This window comes from Fulmarus glacialis, unplaced genomic scaffold (genome assembly GCF_000690835.1).
Source record: "Fulmarus glacialis isolate BGI_N327 unplaced genomic scaffold, ASM69083v1 scaffold37853, whole genome shotgun sequence".
Taxonomy (NCBI): Eukaryota; Metazoa; Chordata; class Aves; order Procellariiformes; family Procellariidae; genus Fulmarus; species Fulmarus glacialis.
Genome location: NW_009205583.1, coordinates 6,622 through 19,286, shown reverse-complemented (window position 1 = coordinate 19,286; position 12,665 = coordinate 6,622). Strand labels below are relative to the sequence as shown.

The 12,665-nt window shown below is 38.9% G+C and overlaps 1 protein-coding gene across 1 annotated transcript in view; it reads right to left on the bottom strand.

Moving 5' to 3' along the window:
- The window catches only part of WT1 (Wilms tumor 1), a gene marked incomplete at its 5' end in the record, with an annotated part of 14,497 nt that extends 3,799 nt beyond the window's left edge, over positions 1-10,698 (bottom strand). The window contains 3 exons of the mRNA XM_009575435.1: positions 1,503-1,592; positions 9,069-9,219; positions 10,596-10,698. Coding sequence (XP_009573730.1) covers positions 1,503-1,592; positions 9,069-9,219; positions 10,596-10,698 — 344 coding nt within the window. The remainder of the gene's footprint in view (positions 1-1,502; positions 1,593-9,068; positions 9,220-10,595) is intronic.
- Positions 10,699-12,665: the final 1,967 nt, after the last annotated feature.

Here is a 12,665-nt window from a genome sequence, read left to right as displayed (position 1 = left end):
CGATGTCTGGGTCTGAAGCATCCAAACAGCACCATCATAAAGAAACACCCACTTATACTGTTGGACTAAGGAGGATCCGCAAATGTTGTTAATTCTGATCCTGTGGCTTGGCACAATTGGTATCATGTATGAGCAAATATGACATAAGAAGAATAAAGGTGCAGAGGTATATTTCTATATGCTCCTAATAGGCTTAACTTACCTCACACTTCTGCCACTTACTTTGCACACTACACATAAGTCTTGGGGACTGCTTAACACAGATGTGTTCTAGCATGCAGTTGCTAAAAATGTATCATCCCAATAGAGTACTGTTACCACCAGCTTCCAGAGACACTTCCTACATCTCTCAATAACACCGTTTAAGTGGGATAGAACATCTTTAGCAAGAAATGTAGTAGGCAGAAATCCACCACAGAACAGTGAGTAAACCAATTGTCAGGACACACCCTGAGATACAGGAGACCCAAATGCAGTTTCTTGCTCTGACTCAGTCGGAGGAGTACTCTGAAGCCCTTTCTCATGTTCCGTGCAGAGCGCCCTCATGGTTCCACTCCCAGCTAGGAGGCTGGAGTCATCACCCTCTCCTCTTCTGTGACTTTGAGAAGGGCAGCTGTCTCCCCTGTCAATCTGATCTAGACCTCCAAGAACTCCTGAAATGCTGAAATGGGCTGTCTTGACGCTTCCAGAAAATGGTGTATGTGCAAAAACTTGCTGAATCTGGACTGAACTCACAAGTAGTTTTGGCTGTCTCGGAACACTTCACCCAGTAAATGATTCACTGAGAAAGATAGTCTAGCTAGGACCCAGACCCATTCATGACTCCTGCTGCCCTCTCTGCTGTATGTGAACTGCTACACATTTTCCGGGTTATTTGTGCAATCCATCCAGCCAGATCTTTGACGTTTCTCTCCTTGCTGCTCCTAGAATCCTTCTTTAGTTGGCAGAATTCAAGAAAGGCTCAAATCTAAGCTTAAGTGGTTTGCTGAATTAGGGTCTTAAGCATTATAGCTGGTGTGGCTTTTGCTTCTCCACTTCTGCTTTCCACGTATAAATGCACAGTAATTCCACCAACCTTTCAGGTTATGCACAGGCAGCATTCACCTATTAGCATTGCCACACAAACATCAGAATACCAACAGTAGCGTTTATCAGGTTACTCATTGGCAACTTTTTCTTGCAGAACTGTTTGGTTTGTAAAAATAATATATTCCCTATATTGGGGATGCAGTATAGAGCAAACAGTTTCATTAAGAAAGCTATTTCAAAAAGATGGTGGCAGGATTAAAGGGTCGCCTATACAACCATAGTAGTGCTGAAATGCCAACAAAAAACGTCAGCTGCAGTCCTCTCCTAAAGCTAACCTCAAGAATTTGGCACTACAGGTATCGTGTATGAGCAGACACAACATCAGAAAAATAGAGGTTTAGAAGTATACTTTTTGGATCGCAATTCACATATAAAGATGAACTCTAATGAATAGCAATGTGTTGCCAACAAACCTGTGTGTCGTCTTTGGTGCCGTTTGAGTTGGTCTGAACGAGAAAATCTTCGTTCACAGTCCTTAAAATCACACTGATAAGGTTTTTCACCTGTAAAGGACAAACAGTTTATCAGAAAATGTGGCTAAATAAGGGAACATCAACTAGAATCAGAAGATGAAATGTGTTACACTAAAAGACTTCTCTCCTGTCTAAAGCAGTCTAGTGGTACATCAGGACTCATTTGCTATAAAACCATACAGCTGTGTTGGAATCAGTGGGGAACAACTGGCATAATTCTACGGCATTGACACTGATATTGAATCTGCTCATTCCAAAAAAATAGCCCATTAGGTTAAAGCTGCAAAAAATTTCAGGTTGCATGAGGGTTTTTTCATTGTTTTCTGCTGGAAAAGAACAGAAGTCCCTTGATTTGTATTTCTCTGAAAACTCTATTAAGCCCTTTCTACCTGTTTCAGTAATACATAATTTGTACAAGGGAACAACTTGCAGTTTGCTCTAAATTGGATTTAAAACAAAAACTAAACAAATGACATCCATGTAGGTGGCAATTTTAACCACACTAAATAAATTAAAAGAAACTGAGCAAAATTCAATCACAGAAAAATACATTTTTTTCCCCAAAACACAAATGATGTTTCTTCCATAAAGCACCATTAAATAGAATTTCTCATGTAGCTGCACACCTCCTGCAGGCAAATCTATGAATTATTGGAAAGCCTCAGATAAATATAAACTCTTCCTCCACCTCCCATACAGTTCAGCAGAGATCCTCAGGATGGGTTTTCTCTGGGACGAAAAGTGAGATTCTGACTTTCTTAAAAAATTAAATCCCTACAAACTAGTGTCTCAAATGAACATGGTTTTCAATGCAAAGGACGTCACCAACCACATAAACATGCAAAAAGAAATGCAGCAATCAAGGAGCTTGTGGAAAGAGGGGCACACTGCTGGCATGTAGCATACAGAGTTGGTGAAATTTGGCCAGCACAAAAAAAAAAAATCCTTACGTTGTTACAGGAGAAGCTGTATGATCTTTCAGATCTGATTCGCATCTGTTCTAAGGCCCCTTTGCACAACACTGGAATCCTGCAAAAGCCTCAGATATAATTACATTTATACCTACATAAAGTCTGGTTACAGTGCCACAGCCCTGCACAGAGGCCTCAGCACAAGAAGTAATGCAACATCTCTCACTGCAAAGCTGGGAGGATCCTGGGTTTTATCTGGAAGATACACACGAGACCAGCTGGGACCTGCTTTGTCTACGGTGGAAAGCTGAGATGTGAAACAAAGGTCCGGTAGGAAGGACCTAAAGAAAAACACCAGCCGAAGTGGGCAGTGGGTTTAATTTCTCTGGGTATATTTTTAAACACATATCACTTTCATAAATCTTCATTGCAAGTGTCTGCATTTCTGATTTTATTATGATGACGAATGTATTCTGGTTGCACTGGTGTTCTGAGATACCAATGCAAACTAGTTCAGTTTAAAGCAGAAGCCTGCTGATCTAGGTGACACAGTATAAGTAGCATATTAAGGAGAACATTCCAGATTCATACTGGCGCAGCTAAAGATCAAAATTTTACAAAAGCAACTAAATCTGCAAGAACAAGCTAACTTCCTGCGACAGTCACCCAAAGGAGTTTACTGATTCTCAAACCTAGGTGTGGACAATTTCCATGTCTGCTGTGCTTAATTTATTAGCATAAGGGATTAAAGTTGCCACAGGTGTTTGAAATAGTTCCATACACTTTGACCGCAAGGACTCCCTAGGGGGTGCCTGCTTTTCAGAAACCACTTACTTGCAAGGAATTCAGCCCTTTGGCAGATTTAAGAGGGGGAATGTCAGCAGAGCAGAATGCAGTGACAGGATGATTGTCTGCTAATTGCAATATAAACGCAGAAGATGGTTAAGGAGTTATTTGAATAAAACAGTATAACGGATCTGATGGGCATGCACAGGAAAGTATTTCTTTAAATACTTTGAAATATAATCTTGATTAAATTAAGGACAAATTTAACCAATGCATATATTAAAGTCATCAATCCAAGATGCTTCCACAGAGATACGATGACACTGCATGGAAAAAAAAAGCAAGCAAACAAAAAGAGGCACAATATTTAGACAGAAATCCTAATTTCCCTTTCCTTCTACATCTTCCACGTCAGCTAGTGCCAAGCAAAATGCCTGCCAAAGCCAACTGTCACATACCTGTCAACTTCCATAAGTTTCATCAGCACAGGACGACAGAGATGTCCCAGATTAGAAAAAGTCTGTTAGTACCTCATTAAATCACTATAACGAGAGGGGTTAGAGCAGTGTCTAGTTTCCCCAGGCCTATTAAAGCCTCTCCAGTAAAAGGCTTACATCTCGTAATGTATGAAAAATATCCCATAATGCTGTCGCCTTCCTATGTGACCATATACAATTTCAAAACAAAAGAGGAGATGAAGATGAAGCTTCACCAGTCCTTCCACCTGCGACTTGGAGGCTTCCATGATTATTTACATTTCATTATTGAAAGAGGGCACACAAAAGAAAGGCTAAACTTAGTGCATAATGAAATAGTCAAGATGAGAGAGGATAGAAGGAATAGCAGTTCTTTAATATTTAGGAAAATATTTAGAAAAAATAAAGCTCAACAATCGCAGAAGAAGTATGAATCAGCCTTTGCACGTATCGCAGTAAATGCTTCTAATAAAATAAACCTATTTGCTCAAAAATAGTTAACTTAAACTAGAGAAAGCATGCACATTTTCTCTGGAGCAAATTCACTTGCCCAGATGCATGGGAAAACAGAAATTTCTACTGCTGTAGCAGTTGCACGAAATATTCATAATCGTTGCATTTAATTAAGGAGCGCTCCAAGAGCAAAAGCCCACCACTTACAAGAAAACATGAGGAGTAGAGGCTAATTTTGAAACCAGAGACTGCAAGTCTGAATGAGAATCTGAAGGCTTGTCTATACTCCCTTCACCAATTTAAACCTATTTTCTTGTACACCCACTTAATCAAATGAGCACAACCCCATAATCACAACTTTACCTCGCTAATATAACATTTTTCTATTCAATATAATTTGCTTTAGCAAACTTAGATAGAATGTATGTTTCTTTATTCAGTAGGGAGCCTTTACAGGTAACGTTCTCTGTTATCTTCACACTGTAGTTCAGGTGTGAGATGTCATTACTGTTTTGAAACTAATTTTATATTTTAAATACATAAGTATTCTTATTTTATGCCATAGAAATGAAAGCCTAAAAGCAGTCCATGCTGGGTGAGGCCAAAGGTGCATCCAGCCCAGCAGTCTCCCACCGTGGCTCACCGAAGATGCCTGCAGGAGAGCAGAAGATAGCAAGGATGCAGCAGTACTTTCCTTGCACACTCTCCTAGTATCCAGCAGTTCATGAGTTAGCAACTTTCTAAGCCAAAGGTGGCTTTCTATTTAACACTCCTTAATGGAGTTTCTTTCCATTAATTTGTCCAGTTGTTTCTTGAATCCACGTAAACTTTCAGCTTCCACAGTATTCTGCAGAATGGTATTCCATGGCTTAACTATGAAGGTCAGTATTTCAAAGCAACGTTAATGAAAGAGTGCCACCCTAGAAGTTACCATACCCGACTCTTAAGAGGAGAGCCTGTGCAGTTCCCAGCTCAACCACAATTACACCCATTTATCAATTTATCATCTCTGTATATAGAGGACATAGCTCTGTCTTTCAAAGGTGTTGTAATGATGAACTGCACTAATGACTGTAAAGCATTTAGCAGCACAGTGGCACATGCCATAGTAAAAGGATATTTGCTTCTGTCAAAGCAAAGAAATCATTGGTAGATGATTAGCATAAAAATCATTATTAGACTGCATTACTTACACCCCCCCCAGAGCCTCAGAAATTCACCACTGAGACCTGAGTCCCCTACCACATAAAGGACAGCCTTCCTGATTTACAGATTCTCATACTTCATTGTAGAAGCTCATACCTGCAGTTGAGCATATTTAGGCTGAAGAATATCCCTGGCAAAGAGGCAGAGGATATTTTCTCTGCAAAGATGCTCAGCTTTCCGTTAGGATAAATCCAGTTTTTCCAATGTGTGGCACTGAACCCAAAGGGTCTCTGGCAAGAATGCTGATGTTTCCACCATAAATGAAATTTATGGAGGTCTAGACATCAACTTGTTTCATCAAAGAAGTCTCTGAATTCTGCCACAGGATGACAACTCACATTATTTGCTGTACTGTTGAAAAGTTATATGTATTTTTGCATTTTCTTTCAGAGGCCTATCTACTGCAGCAAAATACACCAAGATAAGAAAAAAGCTTTTTTGGCTGTACATGTTTCAATAAAGGCATTGTTAACAATGGATAAGCAGTCTTGGAGGGTACAAAATGTCAACATATTTTCAACTAGGGCTATGTTGAAACATTGGTAAAAACTGATTACAGAATCCAGGGCCCTGCCTGATTTTGCAATACTGCAACCAGTGAAGAATGGAAGATCTGATGAGCCAGTCCTCTGTAAGTATCTATTATAGAAAGAAAAAAGATAATCAAGAGCCAACATTATTCTGCAAAGATACTATCTGCTGGTTTAATATTAGGTATATGTTAACAGCTTGTTCTCAAATCATGTGTTCATAATTTTTAAAATTGACCTACCACTACACTAAGGAAGGTGGAAGAGCTTCAAACCCATGAGTGAATCCAGAATCACCTTATAGGAGGACTAGTAAAATTTTATGTTGGCTGTAGAGAGGTATACCAAACACAACCAAATTATCCTTCACTTCAGCTGACATCTGACAGCTCTCCTGACTTTAGACTGGCTCATCAGGATTCCTCCCCATCAAAACATTGAAGCCAAAGAAGAGACACATCCCTTTGTTTAGTAAGAACATGAGGTGTTATGTTTGCCAACGACTTTCTGTCCAATATGCTAATTCCACCAAGTCCAATTTCTGTACCTAATAGAGAACTCTAGAATAGGGTTTTGGAGTTCATTGGGTTACAAACAAAAAGATGATCAGAGAGCCTAAGAGACACCCGCATAATTATCAACATAAACCAACAGCCTCACTCGAGCCATACTGGCCCCTTAAGACATCCCCTAACATATAAAAACAAGCAGGTGGAGAAAAGAAAGAAGGTGCAGAGAAGCGTGAACTGTAGCTACAACTGTTATCAACAAGACACACGCATTCTTCATAGTAATGATTGATCTGCCCTTGGAGAAAATCGGTTTCCAAATTTTGCTTTTGACAATCAGGTTTTCCACACGCAGGAGACACAAATAAGGTTTGGACAGACAAAGACATGAATTTACAAAGGAGACTGGAAATGGCTTTGCATCACAACAGTCAGTTCAACTGCTCTTCAGAACTCCTGAAGAGCATGGGACTGAAAAAGACCATTATGGCCACCAAATCCAGACCCTCCACCACACCAAGCAGCCAAGAAAATATGTTAACTCAGAAGTCTTCATAGACTATCCACTCCAGATGCTCCCATATAGTATAGTTCACCAAGCACTCCCAAAAACTAGGACTAACAGACCACAAGAGGAAACAAGAAATGAAAAGCATCATATTCTAAGTCTCTACAGCAGCTGGGAATTTGGTAAGTAAAATTTCCAGACAATAATCATAGGAAATGGCTAGTACCTATACAACAGGCTGAGGACAAAACCCTGCCAGCCTGATAAAGGGGAGAACTCCCTTCTGATCCTAAATCTGAATGCATCAGCCAGGCAAGTTACCCAAGCAATTCTTATACCAGCAGTGCACTATCCCTTGCTTCCCCTCTTTAGCTGCAACCAACCTCAAAAGCTTACACGGTGTTATCAATGGCAATGTTTGTATCAGCAAATACAAGCTTTGGGAATCAAGTTGGCCTCTTATGGAAAGTAACTTGCAAACGTTTGAGAAATAAATAAGTTTTGTTGTCAACACATCAAAATATAGTGGCAGAAAGATCTGGGCCCACCTGTACAGAAGAGATGTTTGAAGGGAAAAAAATGTTTTTCCTCTACCCTGTTCCACTATAGAGTAAACCAAAGGAGGTGCATGTATGACCTCAAAGACAATGGGAAAAGTCTCTCTCAGGATGTTAGACGGCCATAGTCCTATCCCCTACGTCCTTTGCGGCTTTTGTGACCCTACATGCTTAGACTATATGTGGTATAATTCTGAAAATCTTCTCCAGTTAAGGAAAAAAAAACGATGTAACCTGAAGTCCTTGTCATGCATCCAGAAATAATATTGCGAAAGCCAAGCAACTAAATAGAATAAAATACAGGACCAGAACAAACAAATTATGACTGTTAAAATACAGAGTAAATCAATTTAGGAATGAAAGAAACCGTGATTATGAGAAAAATTCAGAACTGTTTAGGCATGCTCGAGAAAAATACTGCAGTTAATGGACCCCAAAAGATCTCTAAATTTTCTTGTTTCCAATTTATTTATAGAAAATAGAATAGCATTTCTGTAGACCTTCACCTCTAAAGACTAAATTCCAGTTACAATCTAAATTATCTTGAATGTGTAATCTGAGCAACATTGAAGATGTCTATCTGAATATTTTGTGACTTGCCCATTCAGGAATTAAAAATTCTTTATAATGTTCATTTCTCACCTATAAGTATTTTACGCAATTAACCGATATCACCACATGGTCTCCAGGAAAATTTTGCAACTATTTTTTATGAAATGTTAGACAATCTGCTAGGTCAGTATGGACTGCCTTCCTGTTGTCTGTTTCATCCCATTGACCTTCCGTCATATTAATAGCTGACTGAACATCCATATTTACAGATTTTATCCACAGATTAGCACAGAAAGAACTGTCTAAATAAAAATATGATAGGCAGTCAAAAAAAATGCATAAGGAGCATATCTAAAGGTATATCATAATTTTACATTTCCAACAGTATAAATCTCCCAATAAGGGAAATAATTCTGTTTACTCTTTGGCAAGCTGCAGCAGGGCATTTGATTTCCACATTTTGAGATGTAACTTATATTGCCTGAACTCAGAGGGAATCCAGATCTTAGCCTACAAATGACTGGCTTCAGGCTCAATTCTTCACGGAAAGATCCCACAGCAAGGAAGCTCATTTGCCAATCCCTGCCTCCACCCCCAACCAGAAAAGGCTTACACAGGAGGACAAGAGGATGCTATATGTCTAGGTTCCTCTTGCAGAGAAAACTTCTTAACAGTTACAACAGTTAAGATTTGGAACAAGCTTTGATGCTCCCAAATGAAGAAAAAAAAAAAAGAAGATTCACAGCCCTGAATGATGCCCTATAATAGTAAGAGAGGGAGGGAGGTGATCTAGTTGCTGTCAGCGCTGCCCTGTGTTTTTCTTCACTAGATTCAGTCTTCTGCATCCAAAAGAAGGATTGCCCAGATGACAGAGCACATACATCCCTCATCTGACAGATTCTCGCTGCCCCTGACCTGGCAGATCATTTTTTGCACCTTATGCTATTTTAAAATCACCCTACCCACTTTGCTGTCCGGTGCTGTAACGTGATTTATACCAATCCATGCTGACACTTACCAGTGTGCTTTCTGCTGTGCATCTGTAAATGGGACAACTTAAAGTATCGCTTGTTACAGCCAGGGTACGCACACATGAAGGGACGCTTTTCATTTGTCTCACTTGCTGATCGGACAATAGTTGGAGCTACTCCTGGCACCCGTCGGACATCCTACAATGACAGAGACTTGCTAATGCAACATGTATGTTCTCAATGTTCTCAAGCTTTTACTTAACATATTCAAAGACAAACAATTAGAGGCACTTCTCCAGGACAAAGAGATACTTAAATATATTATACTGCAAACAGGCAATTTTATTTTATTCTACATTAACTAAGTACAACCTTAATCTGTTCTTTGCAGAGTATTAAAATTAATTGAAGGCGAAATACAGTGAACTCTACTTATTAAATTCTCTCACCAATATTTATATGCAAGATTAAATGGGCCACATTCTGACCTCATGTATAATCACACAATCCTGGAAAAACACTCATTGGCATATGAAATAGTTTTAGGCTTATACCAGTGCAAGAGATAAGAGCACAAGCCAGAGTAGCGTTCTCCTCTTTATTTTAAATACTCATATGAAGTTAAAGGAGAGGGAAATTAATGTATTGGGTTAATACAAATCGGTAAAAAACAAAACAAGAAAGACTCTCTAGGTGGAGCCGGTGAATAGTTCAGCTTTAATGCATTTTGGCCACTGTCACAATGTTCCATCAAAGATGATCTTCTCCTTCTGGGATAATTAACTTCCTTAAACAATGTCAACTGCTTACTTTTATTCCCTCAACAAAAGCTGGCTCACGAGCTTATTTCTGAGAGCTTGCCACTGAATAATGACTTGTTAAACTATACAGAAAAGGAAAAGGAGAAAAGATGCTGCCTAAAAACATTGATGTATGTTGACAACACAGAGCAACACAGAACAGACAAATATTATGTAATGACTCTGCCATCAGTTTTAAGAAGGTGTATCTTTTACAGTGGTATTTATTGATGATATGACTGTTTCAGAAAGGGATGAAATTAACTCCCATGAATGGTAAGTACCTCCAAATATTCACTAATTACTTAGTCATTAGGAAACAATCACTTACTATATTTTGTCTTAAGAAAATATGTTTGAATTAGTAAGGTTTCAGAAATCTGTAAAAGCAAAATATCATCTAACACTTTCTTATATATAGTTATCAGGTGTAGTTCATTGTAACCACTGAAGCTTCACACGGCCAAAGTGACTGGAGCTAGAACTTGGAAACTGGATCATGTATTTTGGACCATCCTGAGAAGCTGGTAAGGAATATTGTCTTGCAGATATATTTTAGAAGAAGAAATAAACAATTTTAAATGACTGTGTCAGAAAGAAATCTTATACTTCAATGGCTTCAGTGAAGTCAGGACACTTATGTAAAGCACTTCTTGATAACACAGGGAAACCGCAAATCAAGGATGGATTTATAAATACCAGTGAAGTAGTAAATGAACATTATAAACAGGCAGCAGTTTTACTTCCCTATGAAGAATGCCCTACTATACTCACTTGTATGCCTCTAAAAACTCCATGGGTGTGTATTCTGTATTGGGCCCCACAGCTGTATAACATGGGAGCGCTGTGGTTCTCATTTTCATATCCTGCTGTATGGCTGTAAATAAAGAGGGGAATAATGGAGAAATGAAATATTTTTCAGTACTCAGCTCCAGGTGAGAGGTTTCATTTCTTAAGTTGGTGACAACATATGCAGAGTTCACTTTTATAGCCAGGATATCCAAGTTCAAATGAAATCCACCAAAGGAAGCCTGCTCCGCCTTCGTATGGATCTGCTCCCACTGGCACAATGCATTGACTCCATACATACATCTATCAGTATCCATTAAGACAATCCAGAAAAAACAATTGTCATGATTTGAACTCTGATGTATTTCCACAAAGATTTTAGGTAAGAGGAAAAAATCCGTATAGCAGCATAACTGTGTCATGTGCACATGTACACGTTATTTATCAGTTAAATGTGGGGCTGGCTATTGCTAATATCTTTTGGAATGAGCAAAATGCCTCAAGTTTCACATTAAGTGCAGTGGATTTTTGTCAGCACCTCATGACTCAGAAATTACCAGATACTACCAAGAAAGTGATGACATTTATAAGAATAGCAGTCATGTACTCATAAACAGAGATTACAAATCAGTGTCCAAACTATTTATCCCACATATCAGCTTGCAGGATGCGCTACAAATTAACCCTTTATAAAAATAAAATAAAAAAAAACAAAACCAGCCTATCCCTACTAGGCATAAATTTTCAAGATTCCTCATGCAGCATCATCACAATAATTTTAAAAATTTGTAACCTTTGTTGTGTTTTGGGGGTGTCACAACCATATGTTTATCTAATTATATTCTTCAAAATCCTATGTTCTCCTGTTCAGAATGTCAGGAACATTGTTGTGTTTCCTGTCTGCAACCTTCTTAATATCAACATTATGCAAATAAATTTTAGGTTTTATTTTTAAATGAGTATGTTACATTAGTGTGTACCTTGCCACATGTATTAATATACATTGGCAACAGTAAGTGCTCATGTTTTACACTGCACTAGAAATTAGAAAGCCCAGAACAAAGCCCAAGGGCACATGGCTATGGACAAAGATGGATACATAGGATGTTATCCCAGTCTTTGCCAAATGCTTGCAATAGTAATTTGAAGGGGTCCCTGAGGCCCAAACTCTCATTTCACTGGTCCTTCCTTTCTCTTCACTCAAAGTTCATGTGCAGAGTAGTATTACAAGGAAGTTTTAAACCTCTTAAGTGATTTGCAGAACAGCCAGTGGAACTGGAATGCGGGAGATGTCTAAACGGTTTGCAAACCTCGCTAAACAGGAGGGGAGCAGTATTTGTGAACAGCTCTTACTGCAGAGTGTGGGTCGCATTCCTCATTATTCGTCCCCATAGCGGCTTGCAGGCTGCCACCTGGCAGATGTGTTCCTTTAGATCAAGTTCTTCGCTGCTTAAAATACTAGTTTCAAATCCTGGCTCCACCTGACTATTCAAATCAAAGGCTACACCTTTTAGGAAGGTATGCTCTTTTTATTTCAATTTTAAGTGGCAAACAGATGACCATAATGAAGTAAGTTATAGGGTGATGGCAAGAAAGTGTCTCTGATCTGTAGTATTATCTGTAATAATAAATAAAGGAAGATACCAATATCTGATTTAAATGGACTACACTCTTCTCTAGATATGTACCATGTTCAACTAAATAGGGTCTCCTCTCTGCTCAGGGCCCAGATGTGGCCTTTTGTTCCCTAATACAAGTAACAAATGACCATTCGCTTAATTCAGGTTCTCCACCAGCATCGAATTTTCCTCTCTATTGAAAGGCAGCAAGTCCATAGATGGTAAAAAAAAAAAAAAAGTTGAAAAGCACCCAACCCATGGTGATACCCATGCTAATCACAAATTAAACAGTGCATTTTAAAACAGAAATGAAATGAGAACTACCATTTATAAGGAGGAAGCTCTGCAGTAGAAGTTATTCCTGATCTGTAATGTAGCAGCAAATCAAGACATTAGTCACCCTGAGTAACCGTGTAACCTCTCATTCACGCCTGTG